This window comes from Salvelinus namaycush, unplaced genomic scaffold (assembly GCF_016432855.1).
Source record: "Salvelinus namaycush isolate Seneca unplaced genomic scaffold, SaNama_1.0 Scaffold28, whole genome shotgun sequence".
Lineage (NCBI taxonomy): Eukaryota > Metazoa > Chordata > Actinopteri > Salmoniformes > Salmonidae > Salvelinus > Salvelinus namaycush.
This window is the reverse complement of record NW_024059674.1, coordinates 574,515-601,030: the sequence shown is the minus strand read 5'-3', so window position 1 is coordinate 601,030 and position 26,516 is coordinate 574,515. Positions and strand designations below refer to the sequence as shown.

Sequence of the window (26,516 nt, the reverse complement as noted above, 5' to 3'; positions counted from 1 at the left end):
ATTAATATGTAGCTGCAGGAACTCTGCAATAGTTCAACGTATTCTATAAGGAGGTGCCAGAACTCAAGCAGTAGAACATTTGAGGTGCTGCTGGCCCGGTACTCCGATCATGTGAGCTGAGGTGCTGCTGGCCCGGTACGCCGATCATGTGAGCTGAGGTGCTGCTGGCCCGGTACTACGATCATGTGAGCTGAGGTGCTGCTGGCCCGGTACTACGATCATGTGAGCTGAGGTGCTGCTGGCCCGGTACTACGATCATGTGAGCTGAGGTGCTGCTGGCCCGGTACTACGATCATGTGAGCTGAGGTGCTGCTGGCCCGGTACTACGATCATGTGAGCTCCGGCCCAAGTCAAGTACTGGTCTCTGGGTCAAAGGTAGTGCACTATATAGGGAACAGGGCTGGTCTCTGGGTCAAACGTAGTGCACTATATAGGGAACAGGCTTATGGATAGGCCAGTACTCACCGATCTGTACCTGGTCTGTCTGACTCAGACACACAAACGCTGACGTGTCATCAATCCACGACACCTGGATGTTACCTAGGAGACATGTGGGAAGACATGGGAATTAAAAAGGTTCTGGTGTGGTGGCCCAGTTGGCCGCGACCGGCCCAGTTGGCCGCGAGGCCAGGACGGTGGCTTTGATTCCCACTGGGACCACCAATGCCAAATTGTACGTTGTTTTGGATAAAAAGTGTCTACTAAAACGGCCTATATTATTATTATCATCATATTATGTGGTGTGTCTTACCGAAGGCACTGAACAGCTGGTAGAGGTCACTGGTCTTCCACTCCTTAGGGAAGGTGACGTACAGAACATGATCCCTCTTGGGCTGGACTGTAGAGGGGGATGAAGGGAAGGGGGGGATAAAGAGGGGGGGGGGGGGGGGGAACAAGGAATGTTCTCAGTCACCACTGACCAATGATAGGTTTATATACATCATTGCCACGGCCCATTTCTATATGCCATCTTTAATAAATCCTCGCCATTTTCCTTTGGCTGCAGACGAGGTAGTGTCTAATACTACTGAGCTGTAGGATATGGTGTTGTACTACAGTATATAGTATCACATTAAACTACTAATACTACTGTGTTGTACAGTATATAGTATCACATTAAACTACTAATACTACTGTGTTGTACAGTATATAGTATCACATTAAACTACTAATACTACTGTGCTGTAGGATATGGTGTTGTACAGTATATAGTATCACATTGAACTACTCACGGTCTGGTCCGCTGATGTTGAGGTAGGGAATATCTATGATCCTCATCAGGAACAGTCTGGCGAAGACATGAGACATCAATGTAGCATTATAACGCTTCATACAGCTGACAGATGCGTTATAACTACACTAAGACTAAGTTGAGGTAGAGGATATACGAGTCCCCACAGGAGAGGTAAAGAAACTGAAGAAAACAACAAAGATCTTACTTGTTGACGAAGGGCTGGATGAGTTTAGATTGGGATGGGATGTGGGCTCTGGGGGGAGTCAGGAAAGTACCTGACAAGGAAAGAGAAAACGTTTTAAAGATTGAGAAACAGCCACCGATGACCAAACACATATTACAGCAGCTACTGCTATAGTCTACACGGCATCATAGAGATTCAACGCTGTCCATGGAACTGTTCCCCCCATCCGTTTTCACTAACGGTAAGCGGTAGTGTTACCATGGAGATGGCCTTTTCTCCATTTGGATTTGCTCAACTCCCACATCCTCTCACGCCTCCTTTTGGAAAAGGTCAGAGGTAAATCGAGGAGAGGCAGCGATGAGGGAACGTGTATGTAATGAGTTCTCCACTAGCACCACGAGGCAAATGACATTTACAGGGGTGGGATCTCATAAGAAAATGTGTAATGTGACGAAAACAAATTAAGTTGTGGAGGACTTTTTATAGATGAAAACAATAAGCAGCATATTGTTTTTAAGTGAGTACATGCTCGTCTCCCCCGACAACACCTGATTCAAAAGGGGTGTGGCAGATCAACTCTTCCGTGAAGGACTTAGGGTAGGAAACACTTCACTATCCTCAATGGAAAAGGTGGCTGTCGAGGAGGACTTCCGTTCCCTACTAACCAATTGACATCTTTGACCACAGGAGGAGAGAAAGAAGGAGAGCAGACTTTTGCCCAAATGAAAAAAGGCCATTGAAGTACAGGCCAGCGGTGTAGGGTTAGAGCCACGGGCCAGCGGTGTAGGGTTAGAGCCACGGGCCAGCGGTGTAGGGTTAGAGCCACGGGCCAGCGGTGTAGGGTTAGAGCCACGGGCCAGCGGTGTAGGGTTAGAGCCACGGGCCAGCGGTGTAGGGTTAGAGCCACGGGCCAGCGGTGTAGGGTTAGAGCCACGGGCCAGCGGTGTAGGGTTAGAGCCACGGGCCAGCGGTGTAGGGTTAGAGCCACGGGCCAGCGGTGTAGGGTTAGAGCCACGGGCCAGCGGTGTAGGGTTAGAGCCACGGGCCAGCGGTGTAGGGTTAGAGCCACGGGCCAGCGGTGTAGGGTTAGAGCCACGGGCCAGCGGTGTAGGGTTAGAGCCACGGGCCAGCGGTGTAGGGTTAGAGCCACGGGCCAGCGGTGTAGGGTTAGAGCCACGGGCCAGCGGTGTAGGGTTAGAGCCACGGGCCAGCGGTGTAGGGTTAGAGCCACGGGCCAGCGGTGTAGGGTTAGAGCCACGGGCCAGCGGTGTAGGGTTAGAGCCACGGGCCAGCGGTGTAGGGTTAGAGCCACGGGCCAGCGGTGTAGGGTTAGAGCCACGGGCCAGCGGTGTAGGGTTAGAGCCACGGGCCAGCGGTGTAGGGTTAGAGCCACGGGCCAGCGGTGTAGGGTTAGAGCCACGGGCCAGCGGTGTAGGGTTAGAGCCACGGGCCAGCGGTGTAGGGTTAGAGCCACGGGCCAGCGGTGTAGGGTTAGAGCCACGGGCCAGCGGTGTAGGGTTAGAGCCACGGGCCAGCGGTGTAGGGTTAGAGCCACGGGCCAGCGGTGTAGGGTTAGAGCCACGGGCCAGCGGTGTAGGGTTAGAGCCACGGGCCAGCGGTGTAGGGTTAGAGCCACGGGCCAGCGGTGTAGGGTTAGAGCCACGGGCCAGCGGTGTAGGGTTAGAGCAACGGGCCAGCGGTGTAGGGTTAGAGCAACGGGCCAGCGGTGTAGGGTTAGAGTAACAGTAGGATTAATAGTAGTAGAGAGAGCAGAGACAATAGCGGTATACAGTGTAAAAGGTAGTACCTATAGCGGTATACAGTGTAAAAGGTAGTACCTATAGCGGTATACAGTGTAAAAGGTAGTACCTATAGCGGTATACAGTGCAAAAGGTAGTACCTATAGCGGTATACAGTGTAAAAGGTAGTACCTATAGCGGTATACAGTGTAAAAGGTAGTACCTATAGCGGTATACAGTGTAAAAGGTAGTACCTATAGCGGTATACAGTGCAAAAGGTAGTACCTATAGCGGTATACAGTGCAAAAGGTAGTACCTATAGCGGTATACAGTGCAAGAGGTAGTACCTATAGCGGTATACAGTGCAAGAGGTAGTACCTATAGCGGTATACAGTGCAAGAGGTAGTACCTATAGCGGTATACAGTGTAAAAGGTAGTACCTATAGCGGTATACAGTGTAAAAGGTAGTACCTATAGCGGTATACAGTGCAAAAGGTAGTACCTATAGCGGTATACAGTGTAAAAGGTAGTACCTATAGCGGTATACAGTGTAAAAGGTAGTACCTATAGCGGTATACAGTGCAAAAGGTAGTACCTATAGCGGTATACAGATCAAAAGGTAGTACCTATAGCGGTATACAGTGCAAAAGGTAGTACCTATAGCGGTATACAGATCAAAAGGTAGTACCTATAGCGGTATACAGATCAAAAGGTAGTACCTATAGCGGTATACAGTGCAAGAGGTAGTACCTATAGCGGTATACAGTGTAAAAGGTAGTACCTATAGCGGTATACAGTGTAAAAGGTAGTACCTATAGCGGTATACAGTGTAAAAGGTAGTACCTATAGCGGTATACAGTGTAAAAGGTAGTACCTATAGCGGTATACAGTGTAAAAGGTAGTACCTAGGTAGTTGGCCATGGAGATGAAGCAGAGGCCAGTGATATAGGCATCGTAGCCCGCCTCGTGGAGCTGTTCCTGGGCTGTATCGTAGCTGGGGAACCCCTCCGCCGTTACTGGACCACGGAGGAAAGAAGCAGGGATAAATCAGACATTACATTAGCCGTGGACGGAGACCTGTCCTATTCTACTGTAATCAGACATGGACAGAGACCTGTCCTATACTACTGTAATCAGACATGGACGGAGACCTGTCCTATTCTACTGTAATCAGACACTACATTAGCCGTGGATGGAGACCTGTCCTATTCTACTGTAATCTGACACTACATTAGCCGTGGACAGAGACCTGTCCTATTCTACTGTAATCAGACATGGACGGAGACCTGTCCTATACTACTGTAATCAGACATGGACAGAGACCTGTCCTTTTCTACTGTAATCAGACATGGACAGAGACCTGTCATATTCTACTGTAATCAGACACTACATTAGCCGTGGATGGAGACCTGTCCTATTCTACTGTAATCAGACATGGACAGAGACCTGTCCTATTCTACTGTAATCAGACACTACATTAGCCGTGGATGGAGACCTGTCCTGTTCTACTGTAATCAGACATGGACAGAGACCTGTCCTATTCTACTGTAATCTGACACTACATTAGCCATGGATGAGACCTGTCCTATTCTACTGTAATCAGACATTACATTAGCCATGGACAGAGACCTGTCCTATTCTACTGACGTACATAGGTATATAACGTAAGTACATGACGTAATGACGCCACGAAAAATACAGCGCGACACAGAACAAAACCAGAAACACAGTAAATGCACACTTCCAACAACTAAACAACTTCAAGTCGAGCAGTCATTTGAAAGAGTAATTACATTTCAGCGAGACAACTCAAAAGGCGAAATCCATTAACGCCAAGATAACGGAATTCATGATGCTGCTTGCTATGGGCGTCACGACTTCCATTTGGACCTGCGATATCATCCCCATGGGCATGCGGAGTCTGACAGCACAGTGGGTCGATGAGGATTTCCTACTGAGGAAAGCCGTATTGCTGAAGAATGTGCTGGTTCTCATTCCACTGCTGCCATTTCAATGGCATTTGAGAACATGTTTAAAACATGAACACTCCTAGCACCATTCAAACAACTGACTAGAGAAATAAGCTCATCAACTGCGTCTGCAGCAGACGTGATTCCCTCTCATGGCATTGAAACGTCCGCTCAACAAAACTGCCGACAGACCGTGGGGTTAACTTGGAAAAGTACTCGAAGCTGTGAACAAGCGATTCGGTGGCATTCTCTCTGAGCCTCTTTACGGCGTCGCCACCATGCTCGATGCTAGGTACAAGGACCGCTACTTCGATGCAGACAAGAAACAGGGTTTACGTGAAACGTTACATACACAGCTGGACAAGATGGAAAGCTCTTGATTTGATTTCGACTTGCGTTAACGCTCCGTGGTTCGACGTCGATAGTTGTTTAGCAGTTTTAAAAAATGGCGTTAACATGAACTTACATGACCTACAGCATAGTCAAGCAACTGTTTGTTACGTGCTAAATGATTTGTGGACATCACCAGACAGATGTTGCTGTCCGGTTTTGTGATGAAACAAAAAAAAGTGTGTTTGAATTCATTCTGCCACTGTGTTATTGTCTGGGCCTTAGGCCTATATAACACAGTGGCAAGGCATATGAACTAACAGGTTATAGAGCGAACAAAGCAAGTATCACAACAGGTTTTTTCCCATGAGCTTGGCCTCATGTCTATTACAGCATATTGATGACTGTCATTCATATTCCATTCACCCAGTTCAATGTAACATCAATAGGTTTAGGTTACTGTCATTCATATTCCATTCACCCAGTTCAATGTGACATCCATAGGTTTAGGTTAATGTCATTCATATTCCATTCACCCAGTTCAATGTGACATCAATAGGTTTAGGTTACTGTCATTCATATTCCATTCACCCAGTTCAATGTAACATCAATAGGTTTAGGTTACTGTCATTCATATTCCATTCACCCAGTTCAATGTAACATCAATAGGTTTAGGCTACTACATGATACTCACATTGTCCCTATGCCCATCATGAGGTTGCTACAACATAGGTTGCACACAGGTCGAGATAAACATTTGAGGTGACCGTGACACATTGAACAATGCCTTGCACACTCTTGCCTGCATCTGGCGGATGTAATCATTAGTCCAAGTTGCATAGAAGAGTTTCTATTGGACACATTCAGGTATGTTTAACCTCGTTTTGTTCCATTTGCTTTTTTAAAAGAAAAGTTAACAGAATCGGATAAATGAATACACCCCCTTATCACGTGTTGACTTTCATAGCAGCCACGTTGTATTCCTTCTCACATTCGCTCTCCTCCTCTCATCCCTTCGCTTGTGGACTTCAATGCACAACACATCAGCTGTGTGTGACCAGGCGAAAAACAACCTTCCAAGCCATACCATATAACCGCTACACAAGATCTACATCGTTGTCACATATTAGCTAAAGTAACGTCATAGTCAACATAGCTAATAGAACTAACGCGTTAGTAAACCTGCTACAATAATGCAGTAACGTTACAGTGTACAGCCAGTAAGTAGTTTAGCAGTTACACAAGCGAGCCCCGGTGGCAATAAATAAGTAAAACCAAAAGCTTGACTTGGAAGAGTTCCAGTGTTGTGTTGGATAGTCACAGCCAGCTAGCTAACATAGCATCCCTCTGAGCAGCGTGTTTCAGTAGGCTAAACTAGGTAACTGCATTTGCTAGCTACGCGAGTAAAACTGAAAATAACTAATCTCTAGCTTCTTTATTTTGGAAGAAATTACTTTGTTCAAAAATGTTCAACTATTGTATTTCTCTCTTTGAGTCAACTATTCACCGCAGTGCTAGCTAGCTGTAGCTTCTACTTTCAGTACTAGATTCTGACATTCTCTGATCCTTTGATTGGATGGACAACATGTCAGTTCAGTTCATACAAGAGCTCTGATAGGTTGGAGGACGTCCTCCGGAAGTTGTCATAATTACTGTGCAAGTCTATGGAAGGGGGTGAGAACCATAAGCCATAAACCAAAACGTGCACCCTTTGGGGTCTCGAGGATAGAGTTTGGGAAACGCCGACATGGGTTGGTTATACATTTAATTTCTTTCTGGCTCTGCTTCCCCAGTGATTTTGTCCACACACTGCTACTGCTTGCAACCCAAAATCTAATGACGATAAACTTAGATTTTTGTTAGTACATGGTCCCATACAATAATCTGTACTCCTAATAAAAGAGACCCCACTGCAGTTGCCCTGGGGTCGGTTCCCCGACTTTGAATACCACTGCATTACAGTATCTACACAGGTCCTATAGATCAATGGTTCTACCTCGGTTAAAATACCAAGTATATTTTGCTCTGTCCAGACTACCCCTGAAGTACTCCCTCTTGCATTTTAACAGTAAGCCTATGGTATTAGGAGCCTTCTCAAGCACCCCATGTGGATAGGTCTAGTACCGCCAGGGGCTCCGAGTACCCCTGGTTGAGAACCACTGCTATAGAATCTTGTCCTTTTACTATAGACAATATAGGTTGAGTAAGTTAGAATTTTGTACACAAATGTACCACCATTTCTATTATATGTTAAAAGTTGTATGATTTAGTTCATGTGATGTAGTTATTTTGTTAGATACTCCTCCCTATTAGCTGAAATCGTATTTTTTCAAAGCCATTTTAGCCTTTGCGTCAGGTGTCTGAGCGCCAGCTGTCCTAGCGCCAGCTGTCCGAGCGCCAGCTGCTAGCTTTTGAATTAACTTCCTGTTCCTTTAACATGGTGTAGATGTCATGTTCTCTTACCAACTTTCGGAGATTTGAAGGGGCTCTCTTTCAGCTGTTTCTGCAGCTCTGCTAGAGATGTGATGTTGATCAACTCCTAGAAGGGTTCAAATAAAGTCACAATAAATATTCTTCAGACTTCCACAGGGAGTTTCATGACATCCTTTATTAACCTGACATCTAAATACTTGAAATAGTTTTACCTTGAAAGGTTGCGTAGTGGCCATGAGCTTGGTGTCCAACAGCCTGAGGAAACAATAGAGAAAATACTTGGTCCATTGGTTAGAGAGGAACATCTGCCTTTACCAACAGCACCAGATATACACACGCATTGAGGGGGAGGGCGACGCGCTGAGGGGGAGGGCGACGCGCTGAGGGGGAGGGCGACGCGCTGAGGGGGAGGGCGACGCGCTGAGGGGGAGGGCGACGCGCTGAGGGGGAGGGCGACGCGTCGAGGGGGAGGGCGACGCGTCGAGGGGGAGGGCGACGCGTCGAGGGGGAGGGCGAAGCATTGAGGGGAGGGCGAAGCATTGAGGGGAGGGCACCGGGTCAGACGCAGAGCAGAGCTCCTGGATGAAAAACGTGGTGGGTTAAGTGGCTTGCACAATGGCAGGAGATGGTACATGGGATCAGCAGCCTTCCAGCTGCCAGTTCATTCCCATGTGTGTCGCCGGCTCTTCCAGCTGCCAGTTCATTCCCATGCGTGTCGCCGGCTCTTCCAGCTGCCAGTTCATTCCCATGCGTGTCGCCGGCTCTTCCAGCTGCCAGTTCATTCCCATGCGTGTCGCCGGCTCTTCCAGCTGCCAGTTCATTCCCATGCGTGTCGCCGGCTCTTCCAGCTGCCAGTTCATTCCCATGCGTGTCGCCGGCTCTTCCAGCTGCTGGTCCCCCTCTCCAACCTCTGGGCTACTGGAGAGGTTTCTAGATCAACAGTGCACCAGATAAATACACTGACTCCCAGAGAGGTTAGGTTAAAGTAGTGGGAAGCCTTGTCGGCGCCAGAACGGCCCATAGAGAGAAGTAGTAGCAGAATGTATTTACCCGGGGAAGACCCGCCGACACCCTGACGCAGCAGAATGTATTTACCCGGGGAAGACCCACCGAAACCCCGACGCAGCAGAATGCATTTACCCGGGGAAGACCCACCGAAACCCCGACGCAGCAGAATGTATTTACCCGGGGAAGACCCACCGACACCCTGACGCAGCAGAATGTATTTACCCGGGGAAGACCCACCGACGCAGCAGAATGCATTTACCCGGGGAAGACCCACCGACGCAGCAGAATGTATTTACCCGGGGAAGACCCGCCGACGCAGCAGAATGTATTTACCCGGGGAAGACCCACCGACGCAGCAGAATGTATTTACCCGGGGAAGACCCACCGACGCAGCAGAATGCATTTACCCGGGGAAGACCCACCGAAACAGCAGAATGTATTTACCCGGGGAAGACCCGCCGACGCAGCAGAATGTATTTACCCGGGGAAGACCCACCGACGCAGCAGAATGTATTTACCTGGGGAAGACCCACCGAAACCCTGACGCAGCAGAATGTATTTACCCGGGGAAGACCCACCGACACCCCGACGCAGCAGAATGTATTTACCCGGGGAAGACCCACCGAAACCCCGACGCAGCAGAATGTATTTACCCGGGGAAGACCCACCGAAACCCCGACGCAGCAGAATGTATTTACCCGGGGAAGACCCACCGACACCCTGACGCAGCAGAATGTATTTACCCGGGGAAGACCCACCGACACCCTGACGCAGCAGAATGTATTTACCCGGGGAAGACCCACCGACACCCCGACGCAGCAGAATGTATTTACCCGGGGAAGACCCACCGACACCGACGCAGCAGAATGTATTTACCCGGGGAAGACCCACCGAAACCCCGACGCAGCAGAATGTATTTACCCGGGGAAGACCCACCGAAACCCCGACGCAGCAGAATGTATTTACCTGGGGAAGACCCACCGAAACCCCGACGCAGCAGAATGTATTTACCCGGGGAAGACCCACCGAAACCCTGACGCAGCAGAATGTATTTACCCGGGGAAGACCCACCGACACCCTGACGCAGCAGAATGTATTTACCCGGGGAAGACCCGCCGACACCCTGACGCAGCAGATTGTATTTACCCGGGGAAGACCCGCCGACACCCTGACGCAGCAGAATGTATTTACCCGGGGAAGACCCGCCGACACCCCGACGCAGCAGATTGTATTTACCCGGGGAAGACCCACCGACACCCTGACGCAGCAGAATGTATTTACCCGGGGAAGACCCACCGACACCCCGACGCAGCAGAATGTATTTACCCGGGGAAGACCCACCGAAACCCTGACGCAGCAGAATGTATTTACCTGGGGAAGACCCGCCGACACCCCGACGCAGCAGAATGTATTTACCAGGGGAAGACCCACCGACACCCCGACGCAGCAGAATGTATTTACCTGGGGAAGACCCACCGAAACCCCGACGCAGCAGAATGTATTTACCCGGGGAAGACCCACCGACGCAGCAGAATGTATTTACCCGGGGAAGACCCACCGACACCCTGACGCAGCAGAATGTATTTACCTGGGGAAGACCCACCGACACCCTGACGCAGCAGAATGTATTTACCCGGGGAAGACCCACCGACACCCCGACGCAGCAGAATGTATTTACCCGGGGAAGACCCACCGACACCCTGACGCAGCAGAATGTATTTACCAGGGGAAGACCCGCCGACACCCCGACGCAGCAGAATGTATTTACCAGGGGAAGACCCACCGAAACCCTGACGCAGCAGATTGTATTTACCCGGGGAAGACCCACCGACACCCCGACGCAGCAGAATGTATTTACCTGGGGAAGACCCACCGACGCAGCAGAATGTATTTACCCGGGGAAGACCCACCGACGCAGCAGAATGCATTTACCCGGGGAAGACCCGCCGACACCCCGACGCAGCAGATTGTATTTACCTGGGGAAGACCCACCGACGCAGCAGAATGTATTTACCCGGGGAAGACCCACCGAAACAGCAGAATGCATTTACCCGGGGAAGACCCACCGAAACCCCGACGCAGCAGATTGTATTTACCCGGGGAAGACCCACCGACACCCCGACGCAGCAGAATGTATTTACCCGGGGAAGACCCACCGACACCCCGACGCAGCAGAATGTATTTACCAGGGGAAGACCCACCGAAACAGCAGAATGTATTTACCCGGGGAAGACCCACCGACACCCCGACGCAGCAGAATGTATTTACCCGGGGAAGACCCACCGAAACCCTGACGCAGCAGAATGTATTTACCCGGGGAAGACCCACCGACACCCTGACGCAGCAGAATGTATTTACCCGGGGAAGACCCACCGAAACCCTGACGCAGCAGAATGTATTTACCTGGGGAAGACCCACCGAAACCCTGACGCAGCAGAATGTATTTACCCGGGGAAGACCCACCGACACCCTGACGCAGCAGAATGTATTTACCTGGGGAAGACACACTGAGTGACTTCTTTAAAGTCATTCAGGTCCTGTGGGGGAAGAAAGAAAAGACTTTGTCAAATAGAAAAGATACAAGGTTCTTCTGAAACACCGTGTTTCCGATTCTAAACCACCGTGTTTCCGATTCTAAACCACCGTGTTTCCGATTCTAAACCACCGTGTTTCCGATTCTAAACCACCGTGTTTCCGATTCTAAACCACCGTGTTTCCGATTCTAAACCACCGTGTTTCCGATTCTAAACCACCGTGTTTCCGATTCTAAACCACCGTGTTTACGGCCTCATTCCGTCAGTAGAGGACGCCTGGTTATTCTTTAAAAGTACTTTCCTCACAATCTTAAATAAGCATGCCCCATTCAAAAAATGTAGAACCAGGAACATATATAGCCCATGGTTCACTCCAGACCTGACTGCCCTTGACTAGCGCAAAAACATCCTGTGGCGTACTGCATTAGCATCGAATAGACCCTGCGATATGCAACTTTCAGGGAAGTTAGGAACCAATATACACAGGCAGTTAGGAAAGCTAAGGCTAGCTTTTTCAAACAGAAATTTGCATCCTGCACAAACTCCAAAAAGTTCTGGGACACTGTAAAGTCCATGGAGAATAAGAGCACCTCCTCCCAGCTGCCCACTGCAATGAGGATAGGAAACACTCACCGATAAATCCACGATAATTTAGAATTTCAAAAAGCATTTTTCTACGGCTGGCCATGCTTTCCACCTGGCCACCCCGACCCCGGTCAACTGCCCTGTACCCCCCACAGCAACTTGCCCAAGCCTCCCCCATTTCTCCTTCACCCAAATCCAGATAGCTGATGTTCTGAAAGAGCTGCAAAATCTGGACCCCTACAAAACAGCCGGATTAGACAATCTGGACCCTCTCTAAAATGATCAGCCGAAATTGTTGCAACCCCTATTACTAGCCTGTTCAACCTCTTGTATCGTCTGAGATCCCCAAGGTGTGGAAAGCTGCCGCGGTCATCCCCCTCTTCAAAGGGGGACACACTCTAGACCCAATCTGCTACAGACTATCTATCCTACACTGCCTTTCTAAGGTCTTCGAAAGCCAATCCCACCGTACCTTCTCCGCTATGCAATCTGGTTTCCGAGCTGGTCATGGGTGCACCTCAGCCACGCTCAAGGTCCTAAACGAAATCATAACCTCCATCGATAGGAGACAATACTGTGTACCTGTATTCATCGACCTGGCCAAGGCTTTCGACTCTGTCAATCACCACATTCTTATTGGCAGACTCGACAGCCTTGGTTTCTCAAATGATGCCTCGCCTGGTTCACCAACTACTTCTCAGACAGTTCAGTGTGTCAAATCGGAGTGCCTGTTGTCCGGACCTCTGGCAGTCTATGGGGGTGCCACAGAGTTCAATTCTTGGGCCGACTCTTTTCTCTGTATACATCAATGATGTTGCTCTTGCTGCTGGTGATTCTCTGATCCACCTCCACGCAGACGATACCATTCTGTATACTTCTGGCCCTTCTTTGGACACTTAAACCTCCAGACAAGCGTCAATGCCATACAAATCTCGTTCCGTGGCCTCCAACTGCTCTTAAATGCAAGTAAAACTAAATGCATGCTTTTCAAACGATCGCTACCAGCACATGCTCGCCCATCCAGCATCACTACTCTGTTCTGACATCTACAAATACCTAGGTGTCTGGTTAGACTGTAAACGCTCCTTCCAGACTCACATTAAGCATCTCCAATGCAAAATTACATCTAGAATCGGCTTCCTATTTCGCAACAAAGCATCCTTCACTCATGCTACCAAACATATCCTCATGAAACTAACTATCCTACCGATCCTCGACGTTATTTACAAAATAGCCTTCAACACTCTACTCAGCAAATTGGATGCAGTCTCACAGTGCCATCCGTTTTGTCACCAAAGCCCCATATACCACCCACCACTGCGACCTGTATGCTCTCGTTGGCTGGCCCTCGCTTTATATTTGTCGCCAAACCCACTGGCTCCAGGTCATCTATAAATCGTTGCTAGGTAAAGCCCCGCCTTATCTCAGCTCACTGGTCACCATAGCAGCACCCACTCGTAGCACGCGCTCCAGCAGGTATATTTCACTGGTCACCCCCAAAGCCAATTCATCCTTTGGCCGCCTTTCCTTCCAGTTCTCTGCTGCCAATGACTGGAGCGAATTGCACAAATCACTGAAGCTGGAGACTCATATCTCCCTCACTAACTTTAAGCATCAACTGTCAGAGCAGCTCACAGATCACTGCACCTGTACATAGCTCATCTCTAAAATAGCCCATCCAACTACCTTATCCCCATACTGTTATTATTTTATTTGTTTGCTCCTTTGCACCCCAGTATTGCTACTTGCACATTCATCTTCTGCACACCTATCACTCCAGTGTTTAATTTTATTTTGTCGGTTTTGTGCAAGCTATTTTGGCAGGGAGTAAATTGCGTTGTTTGGCTACTGTAGTGAGCTAATAGAAATATATAGTGTTTTCGCTGAAACACTTAAAAAATCGGAAATATTGGCTGGATTCACAAGATGTTTATCTTTCATTTGCTGTACACCATGTATTTTTCATAAATGTTTTATGATGAGTATTTATGTATTTCACATTGCTCTCTAATTATTCTGGCTGCTTTGGTGCTATTTGTGATGGTGGCTGCAATGTAAAACCAGGATTTGTAGCTATAAATATGCACATTTTCGAACAAAACAAATGTATTGTATAACATGTTATAAGACTCATCTGATGAAGTTGTTCAAGGTTAGTGATTAATTTTATCTCTATTTGTGGGTTTTGTGAAGGCTACCTATGCGGTGGAAACATGGTGAAAATATGCCGTTGTGTGTTTGGCTATTGTGGTTAGCTAATATAAATATATATTGTGTTTTCGCTGTAAAACATTTTAAAAATTGGAAATGATGGCTGGATTCACAAGTTGTTTCTTTCATTTGCTGTATTGGACTTGTGATTTCATGAAATTATATGATATCCCTGTCCCGTTAGGCTAGGCTATGCTAGTCAGCTTTTTTGAGGAGGATCCCGGATCCGGGAGAGAGAAGCGGTAGAGGTTAATTGCTAAATTGTAATCATTTCGCCACTATGGCCTATTTATTGCCTTACCTCCCTTATCTTACCTCATTTGCACAGACTGTATATAGACTTTTTTCCTATTGTGTTATTGACTGTATGTTTGTTTATTCCATGTGTAACTCCGTGTTGTTGTTTGTGTCGCACTGCTTTGCTTTATCTTGGTCAGGTCGCAGTTGTAAATGAGAACTCGTTCTCAACTGGCCTACCTGGTTAAATAAAGGTGAAATAAATACCACATTTTTAAAAAATGAACCATTGTGTTCATATAAATGGTGTGTGTTTGTACCTCTGGCAGTACGCAGTAGAACTGATGGATGGTGTGCATGACGTCCAGCAGCATGTTGTGGCCAACCACCAACTTTCCCTGGGTTGGAGAGAGGGGGAAAAGAGATGAGTCCCATCCTAAAAGTATAGCGCCCAAGAGAGATAAAGGAGAACTCACTCAAATACAATATTCCTTATAGTTTCAGTGCTGGATTGCAAAGGCAGTTGGCATATACTGTACATCGTAACATAACAGAAGACACAGATTAAAACTAAAACAACAAGTTGATAACAGGTTGTCAGGGTAACTCACAGATTTGGAGATGGCGTGTATGACCCTGGAGAATCCCACAGCGTCATTCAGCTCCTCCTGGAGGGATTGACGAGGGTCATGTTCAGTAGGGAACACAGCAAAACATTGCAAAGAAACTACAAAAGGAATGTCTCTTATTGGACAAGTCATCTCCCAGATTCAAAACGTTGCCCCTCCTGATCGTGTTTCTTCTAGGGGGGGGTGGGGAGGGGGGGGTGAAGGTTTGGAACATTTCAAGAAGAAATGTTCCGTCTCTGCTTTTTAGATCCAGTAGAAGGGAATTCAGCTGGTCATGTGAATTAGGAGTTAGTGTGTTCAGACTGGTTCCATCTAGAACACCACAGGGAGAAATGTTCTGGAATGTTGGTTCGCTTTGTAGAAAGACAAGAGTAGAAGGAACGTCACCTGTTCTCTCTCCTGTTTCTGCCGTTCTCTCCTCTTCCGCTCCTCGTCGTCCACCTTGCTGATCTGGATGTAACGCTCTTTCTGAAACACCGTATATCATCACATGATACACCCGTCTATGATGTACATCAACACACACCTACTGGTTATATAACACCTACTGACTGGAGACAAGCCCACAGCATCACTCACATCACATGATAGTATTTCTGTACTCTAAGCATTGTGTTATTCCTTCTAGATCTGGATGAGACCAAGAACACTGGCAGGAGGTCAGACCTAGAACACTGGCAGGAGGTCAGACCTAGAACACTGGCAGGAGGTCAGACCTAGAACACTGGCAGGAGGTCAGACCTAGAACACTGGCAGGAGGTCAGACCTAGAACACTGGCAGGAGGTCAGACCTAGAACACTGGCAGGAGGTCAGACCAGGGCTCTGGCAGGAGGTCAGACCAGGGCTCTGGCAGGAGGTCAGACTAGGGCTCTGGCAGGAGGTCAGACTAGGGCTCTGGCAGGAGGTCAGACTAGGGCTCTGGAATAGATCAAATACATGGACTGGCTGGGGGTCCCCCCCGAGGAGAGGTTTGAGAACCACTGATCTAGCTGGCAGACTGACCTTCTCTGTCTCCAAGGTCTCAACATGAAGGCCCTTTGGGAACCTATAGGAGATTAGATCAACATTATCCTTCTATAAAGATATGTCATCTCTGTACAATATACACACTCAGTACTGGTAAATATATAAACATTATATTATTAACATTAACTGTGACTAAGCAGCGTTAAAACTACAGTTATAAACCCCAATTCATTTGTTTTAGAAATAGCAGAATGTAAACAAACAATTAAAAAGTGGATTTCCTTCATCTCCCTGTATTGACGGGGTGGAACACTGAATTATATCTGCAGAGTTCTAGAACATTGCTGCTCTTGAAGGACAGGAAGTACTTACTTGGAGTTGAGTGTCTGGTAGATCAGTTTCCTCTGAAACCTGGAGTGGAGCAGAGAACAGGGGGAATGGAGGTTTTTAATAAACAAAACCATGGTCAATGTTGCTGGGGGATCAGGAGAACCATGTTAACTTGGTAAAGCACTTTGAGACTGAAAGAAAAGTGTTGTATACATGCACATTTCTCTCACACACACGTTTCTTTACCCAGTGCATGGCTCCAGGTCCACAGTCTTCTCTGAGGTAGTGAACAGAGACTCCACCTTCGTTCTGCAAGGGACAAAAGGAAAGACTTAACAAAACGACTACAGGGTTGCATTCAGGGCTGGAGCTGAAGGGTGGTGTCTGGACTGTTACCATGGATTTCTACTCCGCTAGACATAAATCAGTACCATGTGACCACACTGTGGACCGTAGGACGGGTTCCGCACTTAGGCTATAACACCCGTTTGGAGGAGTTTAAACCATGCCTTATATGAAGGACAACTATGGAGGAACTGGTGTCAGCAGGTGGCTAGGGAGGGAAAGGGGCTAGGGGTGGCTGGAGGAACTGGTGTCAGCAGGTGGCTAGGGAGGAAAAGGGGCTAGGGGTGGCTGGAGGAACTGGTGTCAGCAGGTGGCTAGGGAGGGAAGGGGCTAGGGGTGGCTGGAGGAACTGGTGTCAGCAGGTGGCTAGGGAGGAAAAGGGGCTAGGGGTGGCTGGAGGAACTGGTGTCAGCAGGTGGCTAGGGAGGAAAAGGGGATAGTGGCGGCTGGAGGAACTGGTGTCAGCAGGTGGCTAGGGAGGGAAAGGGGCTGGTGGTGGCTGGAGGAACTGGTGTCAGCAGGTGGCTAGGGAGGGAAAGGGGCTAGTGGTGGCTGGTGGCTGGAGGAACTGGTGTCAGCAGGTGGCTAGGGAGGAAAAGGGGCTAGGGGCGGCTGGAGGAACTGGTGTCAGCAGGTGGCTAGGGAGGGAAGGGGCTAGGGGTGGCTGGAGGAACTGGTGTCAGCAGGTGGCTAGGGAGGGAAAGGGGCTGGTGGTGGCTGGAGGAACTGGTGTCAGCAGGTGGCTAGGGAGGGAAATGGGCTAGGGGTGGCTGGAGGAACTGGTGTCAGCAGGTGGCTAGGGAGGGAAAGGGGCTAGTGGTGGCTGGAGGAACTGGTGTCAGCAGGTGGCTAGGGAGGGAAAGGGGCTAGTGGTGGCTGGTGGAACTGGTGTCAGCAGGTGGCTAGGGAGGAAAAGGGGCTAGTGGTGGCTGGAGGAACTGGTGTCAGCAGGTGGCTAGGGAGGGAAAGGGGCTAGGGGCGGCTGGAGGAACTGGTGTCAGCAGGTGGCTAGGGAGGTAAAGGGGCTAGTGGTGGCTGGTGGCTGGAGGAACTGGTGTCAGCAGGTGGCTAGGGAGGGAAAGGGGCTAGGGGCGGCTGGAGGAACTGGTGTCAGCAGGTGGCTAGGGAGGAAAAGGGGCTAGGGGCGGCTGGAGGAACTGGTGTCAGCAGGTGGCTAGGGAGGGAAAGGGGCTAGGGGCGGCTGGAGGAACTGGTGTCAGCAGGTGGCTAGGGAGGGAAAGGGGCTAGTGGTGGCTGGAGGAACTGGTGTCAGCAGGTGGCTAGGGATGGAAGGGGCTAGGGGTGGCTGGAGGAACTGGTGTCAGCAGGTGGCTAGGGAGGGAAGGGGCTAGGGGTGGCTGGAGGAACTGGTGTCAGCAGGTGGCTAGGGAGGAAAAGGGGCTAGTGGCGGCTGGAGGAACTGGTGTCAGCAGGTGGCTAGGGAGGGAAAGGGGCTGGTGGTGGCTGGAGGAACTGGTGTCAGCAGGTGGCTAGGGAGGGAAAGGGGCTAGTGGTGGCTGGTGGCTGGAGGAACTGGTGTCAGCAGGTGGCTAGGGAGGAAAAGGGGCTAGGGGTGGCTGGAGGAACTGGTGTCAGCAGGTGGCTAGGGAGGGAAAGGGGCTAGTGGTGGCTGGTGGCTGGAGGAACTGGTGTCAGCAGGTGGCTAGGGAGGAAAAGGGGCTAGTGGTGGCTGGAGGAACTGGTGTCAGCAGGTGGCTAGGGAGGGAAAGGGGCTAGGGGCGGCTGGAGGAACTGGTGTCAGCAGGTGGCTAGGGAGGGAAAGGGGCTAGTGGTGGCTGGAGGAACTGGTGTCAGCAGGTGGCTAGGGAGGGAAAGGGGCTAGGGGCGGCTGGAGGAACTGGTGTCAGCAGGTGGCTAGGGAGGGAAAGGGGCTGGTGGTGGCTGGAGGAACTGGTGTCAGCAGGTGGCTAGGGAGGGAAAGGGGCTAGGGGCGGCTGGAGGAACTGGTGTCAGCAGGTGGCTAGGGAGGGAAAGGGGCTAGTGGTGGCTGGTGGCTGGAGGAACTGGTGTCAGCAGGTGGCTAGGGAGGGAAAGGGGCTAGTGGTGGCTGGAGAAACTGGTGTCAGCAGGTGGCTAGGGAAAGATGCAGATTTGGGACCAGGCTGTCATCTCTCTCACCACTCCGTTACCACATGCAACTACAATCTAAAGTTGTAACTAGAAATGGGAGTCGGGTTTAAACTTACACCACTCGTCCGATGTACTCCCTGTGCTCCTCGGGGATGCTGCCGGGGCCTTTGTTTGAGTTGGGGGAGATGTAGGAGGGGTTTCCTGATCCGTTACTCTGACTCCGCCTCTCCTCATACTGCTCCCGCAGCTGCACTTCCTCTTCTTGGTTCAGGTACGGGATCCCTACGGCAACCAGAAAAGGAGGCGGGGTTAGATGGCGGCGTGTTGGTTAGCTTAAATCAATCACTTAGTCATCTTTATTGTCCCAGTTGGAATATCTAGAGCAACCAGAACAGGGGAGGGGTTAGCTAGAGTAGCTTCAATCAATAAAATCAATCGATCATCTTTATTGTCCCGGTTGGGATTTCTACGGCAACCAGACAGAATGCCACCTACCATGACGGAACACTTTGTTGAAGTCAAAACCCTGACTGGCCAGGAAGTCTATGCTGGAACTCTGAAATAACAAACACAAACATATTTAAGGAAGCACCGCCAGGGGCAACATGGGTCCTATTCTCCAGGAATGAAAGGGAAGCAAAAGGGCTGAAACGAGGAGTGACTACCTAGACCTGTCCAATAAGAAATGCTTGTACCACCCAGATTAAATAAAACAGACCAAGGTTTTCTAACCTGGCAGATGAACTTGGTGTCTGGTGAGGTTCTGTTGAATGGCTTTGGGAATATATAAAAATTAAAAGTCTTTATGACGTACCTGTGGGGACAAAAACACCGGGAGAGAAAGAACAGCAGGTCAGGTAGGTTAAACATTCCTATAGCCTGCTGCATAGAGATCACATCATTCAATATAGCTGACTTAGACTTCTATTTAACACTAAATCAGCCTTCTATTTCATTCTGTGGCAGACTGGTCCCAGACATGTATTTCAGACACAACCCGTTTGTTATGACAGTGTCACAACACAGCAGAGAAGAGTTGGCTAAATCACTAACTGATCTGGAGTCAGGTCAGGGGTCCTATGTGTCAAGCTTATCTAAGTAAGAGGGCTGATATAGGATCAGGTCCATATGGAATCTCATTCAGAACGAGCCGAAAGGCTACAAACTGATCCTAAATCAGCACTCCAACACTCTGAGACGCTTCATGTTACTCAGATGTCACTCAGTTCAAAACCGACTATGTGTTAAAGGTTAAAGGTTAAATCTAAGAGCTAAATCCCACTCACTTGGACTCTGCCTGGTCATATGTGAACGTACACAGTCCAAACTGAAACAGCAAGAAGTCCATGGAATGCTGGATAAGAGGGGGGGGGGGGGGGGGGGGGGGGGTGGAGAGCCAGAGTCGACGACAGAGAGTCAAACGTGTACATTTAAAGCAGGACCGATAGCACGTGGCCTTGTGGCCCATACATAGACTCCAGGAATCTAAAACACCCGAAAACCATGATCATACAAAAAGTTATGCGAGCTACCTCGCTATATTATTAGTCATATACAGACGGAAGTTTACATACACTTAGGTTGGAGTCATTAAACCTCGTTTTCAACCACTCCACACATTTCTTGTTAACAAACTATAGTTTTGACAAATCGGTTAAGACATCTACTTTGTGAATGACAAGTAATTTTTCCAACGATTGTTTACAGACAGATTATTTCACTTATAAATCACTGAATCACAATTCCAGTGGGTCAGAAGTTTACATACACTAAGTTGACTGTGCCTTTAAACAGCTTGGAAAATTCCAGAAAATGTCATGGCTTTAGAAGCTTCTGATTGACTCAAATGATGTCAATTAGCCTATTGGAGGTGTACCTGTGGATGTATTTCAAGGCCTACCTTCAAACTCAGTGCCTCTTTGCTTGACATCATGGGAAAATCAAAAGAAATCAGCCAAGACCTCAGAAAACAAATGGTAAACCTCCACAAGTCTGGTTCATCCTTGGGAGCTATTTCCAAACGCCTGAAGGTACCACGTTCATCTGTACAAACAATAGTACGCAAGTATAAACACCATGGGACCACGCAGCTGTCATACCGCTCAGGAGTCTCCTAGCGATGAATGTACTTTGGCGCAAAAAGTGCAAATCAATCCCAGAACAGCAGCAAAGGACCTTGTGAAGATGCTGGAGGAAACAGGTAAAAAAGTATCTACATCCACAGTAAAACAAGTCCTATATCGACATAACCTGAAAGGCCGCTCAGCAAGGAAGAATCCACTGCTCCAAAACTGCCATTAAAAAGCCAGACTACGGTTTGCAACTGCACATGGGGACAAAGATTGTACTTTTTGGAGAACTGTCCTCTGGTCTGATGAAACTGAAATATAACTGTTTGGCCATAATGACCAACGTTATGTTTGGAGGAAAAAGGGGGATGCTTGCAAGCCGAAGAACACCATCCCAACCGTGAAGCACAGGGGTGGCAGCATCATGTTGTGGGGCGGCTTTGCTGCAGGAGGGACTGGTGCACTTCACAAAATGGATGGCATCATGAGGCAGGAACATTATGTGGATATATTGAAGCAACATCTCAAGACATCAGTCAGGAAGTTAAAGCTTGGTCGCAAATGGGTCTTCCAAATGGACAATGACCCCAAGCATACTTCCAAAGTTGTGGCAAAATGGCTTAAGGACAACAAAGTCAAGGTATTGGAGTGGCCATCACAAAGCCCTGACCTCAATCCTACAGAAAATGTGTGGGCAGAACTGAAAAAGTGTATGCGAACAAGGAGGCCTACAAACCTGATTCAGTTACACCAGCTCTGTCAGAAGGAATGGGCCAAAATTCACCCAACTTACTGTGGGAAGCTTGTGGAAGGCCAACCAAAACGTTTGACCCAAGTTAAAGCAATGCTACCAAATAATAATTGAGTGTATGTAAACTTCTGACCCACTGGGAATGTGATGAAAGAAATAAAAGCTGGGGGAAAAAAATTCACTCCACTATTATTCTGGCATTTCACATTATTAAAATAAAGTGGTGATCCTAACTGACCTAAAACAGGGACTTTTTACTAGGATTAAATGTCAGGAATTATGAAAAACTGAGTTTAAATCTTTGGCTAAGGTGTATGTAAACTTCCGACTTCAACTGTAGCTACTCACTCAGTACCTGACCGACAGTTATAACCAGGGCCATATATTTAGTGTTAGGCAATCTGTTAGAGTTTTGAATATCGTTCTCATTCTAGACATTCCGTTCCATAGCATTGTTAAATATTCCCCGTGTTAAACTAACGGGGAACCAACATGGCTGCCATAAAATGTTGTAGTGTCAAGTAAATGCAGCATAATGCAGAAACCGCATTGCCCCCAACTCTAAACGCATGCCTCTCTTGACAATTACCTTTTTTAGCTTCATGTAGCGCTCCTCCGGCGTGTCCAACCCGTTAGTCAGTGCGCTGACGTTGGGCCCATCGCTAATACCTGAAACCGAAAAGAGTGTATTTTCTACTGTATTAACTAGAAAAATATGAAGATGTCAGAGTTCAAAACCGACTGCGCGTGTGGCTTGTAGCAGCCACGAGAACTGGTTGGCCAGCGAGCTAGCTAAGATGTAACTATAAACGTTTGCCAGTTAAATAGCTAGCTAACAATGGCTTACCTGAAAATTCCCCATCGATTGCGAGAAAGTCTGCTTCCTCTATTGCGCTGTACACAGTGCTTAAACTGTCTTTGAAATCTGTAATACAAAAACAACAATCAGCCAACATGCGTTGGTGGTTACTCAACACGCAAGCTAGCTAGTTAGCTGGTTAGCATTCACAACCTCGCGGACGTGAACGGAATCATATTCGTGCGATTGTGCGGTGAGAAACGACAGCTAACGTTGTGTATCTAATAGCATATTAATATAATCTTGGTGTATATTATCTATAAGGGTGCATAAAGAGGTTAATTACTTGTTCGTGTCACCTCCATCCCTACAGAAAGAAAAAAAATACAATGTACCAAACCGCTGCTGTCACTCAAGAGGATTTTAATCTTTCCAACAAACACTTCCGGCGTAGTGACGTTTTTGACACGGCGTCAATCAAAATATGGCTACGACAAAATAAAAGCCGTATGATGCACGAATCACGTTTACGCGCTTTCTATGTATGTACAGTATGGATTTATTAGTCGTGCGGTGAGCATAACTGAACATGTTATAATGAGTGTGTCCCCCATTTTGAATAGCATTTTTAATTTGTCTTTTCACGTCATCAACAGTCACCCAATGCAAAAGCACAAAACTCTGCCATGAAAGACGGACTGAAATGAAGATCGACATTTTTTAGATAGGTGACAAATAATGGTAGTATAGCAATCTTATCCGGATTAATGTGTGTTTATGTAAAAATTACACATATGACTATTGTTATCTAACTTAAGATAGAATTACACCTTTATTGTCATTATTGATCAATTAACAAATAATTACAAATCTAAGATTTTAATTTCTGTCCTCACAAAATGTTGATGTAACACTACATACATGCACTTTGCCTGTGACGCTTGAACCCTTGGTTATACTAGGACCCTAAATTATACTAGGACCCTAGATTATGCATAATCCTTCTTACTCATAAAGATCTACTCTAACAACACATTGCTGTCACCATTTTTATTAACTCTAGTTGGTGTTCAGCAATAAATTGAAAACATTCCTTGAAATGGACAACATACACTACATGACCAGAATTATGTGACCTGCTCGTCAAACATCTCATTCCAAAATGACGGGCATCAATATGGAGTTGCCCCCCCTTTGCTGCTATAACAGCCTCCACTCTTCTGGGACGGCTTTGGTACATTGTTGCGGGGACTTGCTTCCATTCAGCCACGAGCATTAGTGAGGTCGGGCACTGATGCTAGTAATTAGGCCTGGCTTGCGATTAGGCCTGGCTGAGTGAGGTCAGTGCTCTGTGCAGGCAAGTCAAGTTCTTCCACATCGATCTCGACAAACCATTTCTGAATGGACCTCGCTTTGTGCACAGGAGCATTGTCATTCTGAAACAGGAAAGGTCTTTCCCCAAACTGTTGCCACAAAGTTGAATCATCTAGAATGTCATTGTACGCTGTCGTGTTAAGATTTCCCTTTACTGGAACTTAAGAGCCTGAACCATGAAAAACAGCCACAGACCATTACTTATCGTAGGCTTGTGTGCAGCTGCTCAGCCATTGAAACCCATTTCCTAAAGCTCCCGACGAACAGTTATTGTGCTGATGTTGCTTCCAGAGGCAGTTTGGTACTCGGTAGTGAGTTTTGCAACCAAATTCAGACGATTTTTACACGCTCCGCGTTTCAGCACTCGGTGGTCCCGTTCTGTGAGCTACCACTTCGCGGCTGAGACGTCGTTGCTCCGAGATGTTTCCACTTCACAATAACAGCACTTACAGTTGACCTGAGCAGCTCTAGCAGGGCAGAAATTTGATGAACTGACTTGTTGGAAAGGTGGAATCCTATGACGATGCCACGTTGAAAGTCACTGAGCTCTTCAGTAAGGCCATTTTACTGCCAATGTTTGTCTATGGAGATTGCATGGCGGTGTGCTCGATTTTATACACCTGTCAGCAACAGGTGTGGCTGAAATAGCCAAATCCACTCATTTGAAGGGGTGTTCACATACACAAGTATCTTAACATCAACTCTTAATACAAAAACTCAATTTGAACTCAACTTGAACAGGGAGCCGAGCAGCATTATTTCAGTTTGAGACAGATTGACAAAATATAATTTAATTCCCAAGTTATACATACAGGATACAACAGCATGGCATTTTTGAATGTATTATGAACTAGTCATGGTGGTAAGACTGCTGACAAGTCTTTTAAAACCAGAACTCAAGACACATGGACCCAATGGGCCCAGTCCTAAATTCCCCCTAGACCCTAGACCTAGATCCTAGACACTAGATCCTAGACCCTAGAGCCTAGCCCCTAGTCCTTAGACCCTAGTCCTAGACCTTAGACCCTAGACACTAGACCCTAGCCCCTAGCCCCTAGTCCTAGACCCTAGACCTTACGCCATATGCACTTGTGGAGATCGGAGAGGTTTTGTCAGGTGTAAGCAATATGGTAATAGCTCTACCACTCAATGATAGGCGGAAGTCATACCATATTGCTTACAACCAATTAGATTATCTTACATCTCCACAAGTGCATAGGGTCTAGATGTCAATTTGGGATTGGGCCCTTCTCCAATGGTCCAATGATAGGAAGTCAGCTGTATAGAGTTGTACATTCAGCCGTTTGTCTCTGGTAACCTCAGTCATCTAGATCTGCCAACATGGAGGGGTTGTCAAGGTGACGGTATTACCACCAGACCGGCGGTCACAAGCCATGACGGCAGTCAAATTCCACGTGACTGTTTAGTCACGGTAATTAGGCTTTTCTGATGCTCCAGATTGTCTTTAGTAGCCTAACCAAACTCGCAAACTGCCTGGTACTCAGCACTGTATTGTCCCTTTAAATCACTCTGACATCAATGCAAATGTAATGTAAAATCTATTCAAAACACTTCATGAGAGTCCTTTTCAACATTTCTATAGGCTATGTAATTGCGTGAGAAAACAGAGTGATGGCCTCTATTAAAAAGAGGAGGATCCCATCAGCTTTCTGTAGGCTAGGCCTATTATATTTATAAACTTTCCTTATATTAAGCACATTGCTTCTCTTTACAATAGGAGTATAGCCAACCTGGCTGGCATGAAAATGAACCACAGGAAAAACGTCCTCCATTTCGCTATTTAAGTGCATAGTTGACACATTCTTTTCCCCCATATCCCTGTTTCGATACAGGTGCATGATAATGGTCCATTCTAAATCAAAACTAAATTTCACACATATTCTTTAGTATATGTAAATACAACATTAAATTAAGAATAGTCTGATGGGTGACAATATTAGCCTATCACTTGTGAATGATATATTATCACTTGTGAATGATGCCCAGCTTCTGCAGTAAGGCAAAGAATAACTCATGCGTTTTATTGCGACTTTTTCAAATCATAGTCGCACACCGTATGTAGCCCAGCCCATAGGCCTATATGGCTTGATAAGGTTTTTATCACAACTAAAGTGGCCAAATAACTCCTTAAAATGAAGCACAGGAAGACCAGGTAGCCTAGTGGTTAGAGCGTTGGGCCAGTAACCGAAAGGTTGCCAGATCAAATCCCCGAGCTGACAAGGTAAAAATCTGTCATTCTGCCCCTGAACCAGACAGTTAACCCACTGTTCCCTAGGCCGTCATTGAAAATAATAATTTGTTCTGAATTGACTTGCCTAGTTAAATAAAGGTAAAATAATAAACATTAAACCGCTTTATAACCGGTGTAGAGCCTAATAAGCTGTGTGTGAGTTTCAAGCTTGGGGAAGATCATTTTCACCATAACTATGCACCTTTATAATAGACTATTACATGCACAATCGTATTTGCCTTCACCTTCGGGAACAGTGTTTTCCTGCTAATTGATTGCATTTTGGAACATTCGCACTCATATGCGCATTAATACAGTTCTAATATGAAGAAATAGCCTAATAGTTTATCAACATTTTGAGCTAAAGGTTCTGATCTGTTGCACCAGCCTCGTTGCTTTAAAAAATATATATGTGTTTGGAGGCAAGTTGCTGTATTCATTTGGG

General features: G+C 47.5%; 1 protein-coding gene across 2 annotated transcripts in view; it reads right to left on the bottom strand.

The window, feature by feature from the left end:
- The window catches only part of LOC120039547 (poly(A)-specific ribonuclease PARN-like), a 39,975-nt gene extending 16,738 nt beyond the window's left edge, over window positions 1-23,237 (bottom strand). Inside the window, exons 1-21 of one of the 2 annotated variants that reach the window (XM_038984959.1) lie at window positions 22,793-23,237; window positions 22,495-22,572; window positions 22,237-22,316; window positions 20,114-20,181; window positions 19,560-19,641; window positions 19,323-19,383; window positions 18,944-19,109; window positions 16,638-16,700; window positions 16,434-16,472; window positions 16,098-16,140; window positions 15,482-15,562; window positions 15,077-15,133; window positions 14,786-14,863; window positions 11,392-11,435; window positions 8,103-8,145; window positions 7,921-7,996; window positions 4,063-4,173; window positions 1,440-1,509; window positions 1,233-1,288; window positions 752-838; window positions 466-540 (exon numbers count right to left, since the gene is read on the bottom strand). In XM_038984959.1, the coding sequence (XP_038840887.1) occupies window positions 466-540; window positions 752-838; window positions 1,233-1,288; window positions 1,440-1,509; window positions 4,063-4,173; window positions 7,921-7,996; window positions 8,103-8,145; window positions 11,392-11,435; window positions 14,786-14,863; window positions 15,077-15,133; window positions 15,482-15,562; window positions 16,098-16,140; window positions 16,434-16,472; window positions 16,638-16,700; window positions 18,944-19,109; window positions 19,323-19,383; window positions 19,560-19,641; window positions 20,114-20,181; window positions 22,237-22,316; window positions 22,495-22,572; window positions 22,793-22,811 (1,477 nt within the window). In that variant the 5' untranslated portion in view covers window positions 22,812-23,237. The remainder of the gene's footprint in view (window positions 1-465; window positions 541-751; window positions 839-1,232; window positions 1,289-1,439; window positions 1,510-4,062; window positions 4,174-7,920; window positions 7,997-8,102; window positions 8,146-11,391; window positions 11,436-14,785; window positions 14,864-15,076; window positions 15,134-15,481; window positions 15,563-16,097; window positions 16,141-16,433; window positions 16,473-16,637; window positions 16,701-18,943; window positions 19,110-19,322; window positions 19,384-19,559; window positions 19,642-20,113; window positions 20,182-22,236; window positions 22,317-22,494; window positions 22,573-22,792) is intronic. The other variant, XM_038984958.1, reaches the window with a different exon arrangement.
- Window positions 23,238-26,516: the final 3,279 nt, after the last annotated feature.